This window comes from Merops nubicus, unplaced genomic scaffold, assembly GCF_000691845.1.
Source record: "Merops nubicus isolate BGI_N331 unplaced genomic scaffold, ASM69184v1 scaffold37413, whole genome shotgun sequence".
NCBI lineage: Eukaryota > Metazoa > Chordata > Aves > Coraciiformes > Meropidae > Merops > Merops nubicus.
Genome location: NW_008600271.1, coordinates 9076 through 11028, shown reverse-complemented (window position 1 = coordinate 11028; position 1953 = coordinate 9076). Strand labels below are relative to the sequence as shown.

Genomic DNA, 1953 nt, shown 5'->3' with positions numbered 1-1953 from the left:
CAGGTGTGGGCAGCCATGGCCATCCTCTTCGCCGTGGTGGCCAGGGGCACCACCATCCTGGCCAAGCACGCCTGGTGTGGGGGCAACTTCCTGGAGGTGACAGAGCAGATCCTGGCCAAGATCCCCTCCGAGAACAACAAGCTGACCTACTCCCATGGGAAGTGAGTAACACCCCTCAGGGAGGGGGGGCAGGGGCTGAGGGGGGGGCCAGGGTGCAGCCACACACCCCTGGGGCTGTGTTTGGATCCCCCCGAGCAGCCTCCAGCCCAAGAACTGCTTTTTTTCCCCCAGAATTTTGCAGCACAACCAAGATTTGGATGTAGTTTGACCCAGGCAGCTGATAGAGAGTGGAGTTTGCTGTGTTCATGCCCCTCCCTGAGTGAGTGGGGGTATCACACTGGGGCAGTCGTTGGTGTTTGCCCCCTCCCAGAGCCTTTTGCTCACTTTTCCTCAGGCTTGGATGTCTGGAGGTCAAACTCTTCCCCCTGCTGGGGTCAATTCTGGCTCCTGGGTGCTCGAAGTCCCAGCAGCAGATGTTGCAGGCTCATCCTGAGCTGCCCCAGAGCCAGCCCGTGGGCAGGAGGGTTTCTCCCTGGGTCGGTGGGGGTGGGACTGGGGGTTAGATGTTGTGCTGCCTGGGCTGGGCTGAGCTGTCCCACGTTCTGAGATCGTCCAGTATCCAAGCAGGTTGGGAGGCCTGAGGATTCAAGAGGTAAGATGCAGGGTAGTCTTTCCACGTCCCTCCCTGCCCTGGGAGCACTCAAAGTCCCTGGGGAAGGAGGTTAGAGCTTGCTGAGGAAGCTGCAGAAGCACCAGTGGCCTTGGGATGCTGAATCTCTCTGCTGGAATCTTTTCCCCACTGGAATTTTAAGGGTACAGGGATTTCCTTTGGTTTCAACCTTGCCTTGAGTGCTGCTGGCCCAAGCACAGAGCTGAGGGAGTGGTGCTGCCCTGCTGCCTCCTCACCTGCTGGAGCATCAGATGGTGCTGAGGGGGCCACGTTCTGAAGAAGCTAAAGCCAGAGAGCTGAGCCAGAGCTGATCTCCTGCAGAGCAGCTGGGCTTGGCTCCCCCACTGCTCCCACCCTCCTGCCTGCCAGAGGATCAGTCGTGTGGCAGCTCCCAGTGACCTTTTGTTTCTTCCCCTCTCTGCAGCTACCTGTTCCACTACATCTGCCAGGACAGGATCATCTACCTCTGCATCACAGACGACGTGAGTGTCCTGCTGGCAGCTGTGCCACACGCAGGCCCCTGCCACCTCTGGGCTTTTTTTTGGGGGGGGTCTGTGGCAGAGAAAATCAGCAGTGGGTGCTAACCTGAGGAGCCTTTTTATCCCCCTCAGAGCTGCTGCTTGTGTTGCCATTCACCTCAGCTGCAGCCTTGCAGTCTAAGCCTGGAATTCAAGTGCTTTTGGATAGTTTTGAGGAGAAGTTTTGGGGCTTTGCCTCGTTTCTCTCTGGGCAGCCCCAGCACAGCAGAGTCTGGGTGTAGAGACCAGCCTTGAACTGGCCGTGGAACACGTGTAGTGCTCAGTTCTGGAAGTGCTGAAGGACAAACCCCTCCCTGCGTGGGGAAGGGCACAGAACTGGCACTGGGGATGCCCCAGCACAGCCTGGTGCCCGGGAGGCTGGGACTGAGGGCTGGCTGCTGCCCAGGCCCCGGGATGGGCGCTCCAGCCCCGCTCGGCATGCCCGTTCCAGCTGAGAGCTGCAGTCTCCCTGCCCCACGTGCCCTCTGCAGCTCCCTGCCCCCGGCACGACCCAGCTCTGGACGTGGGCTGCTCTCTTCTTCCCAGGATTTCGAGAGATCCAGAGCCTTCAGCTTCCTGAATGAGATCAAGAAGAGGTTCCAGACCACGTATGGCTCGCGGGCGCAGACCGCCCTTCCCTACGCCATGAACAGCGAGTTCTCCAGCGTCCTGGCTGCACAGCTGGTGGGTGGGAGCTCCAAAACC

At 59.8% G+C, this 1953-nt stretch overlaps 1 protein-coding gene across 2 annotated transcripts in view; it reads left to right on the top strand.

Annotated features, from left to right (window-relative positions):
• Positions 1 to 15: 15 nt before the first annotated feature.
• Positions 16 to 1953, top strand: part of VAMP7 (vesicle-associated membrane protein 7) — a 5478-nt gene continuing 3540 nt past the window's right edge. The window contains exons 1-3 of one of the 2 annotated variants that reach the window (XM_008937660.1): positions 16 to 161; positions 1155 to 1212; positions 1795 to 1932. In XM_008937660.1, coding sequence (XP_008935908.1) covers positions 16 to 161; positions 1155 to 1212; positions 1795 to 1932 — 342 coding nt within the window. The remainder of the gene's footprint in view (positions 162 to 1154; positions 1213 to 1794; positions 1933 to 1953) is intronic. The other variant, XM_008937661.1, reaches the window with a different exon arrangement.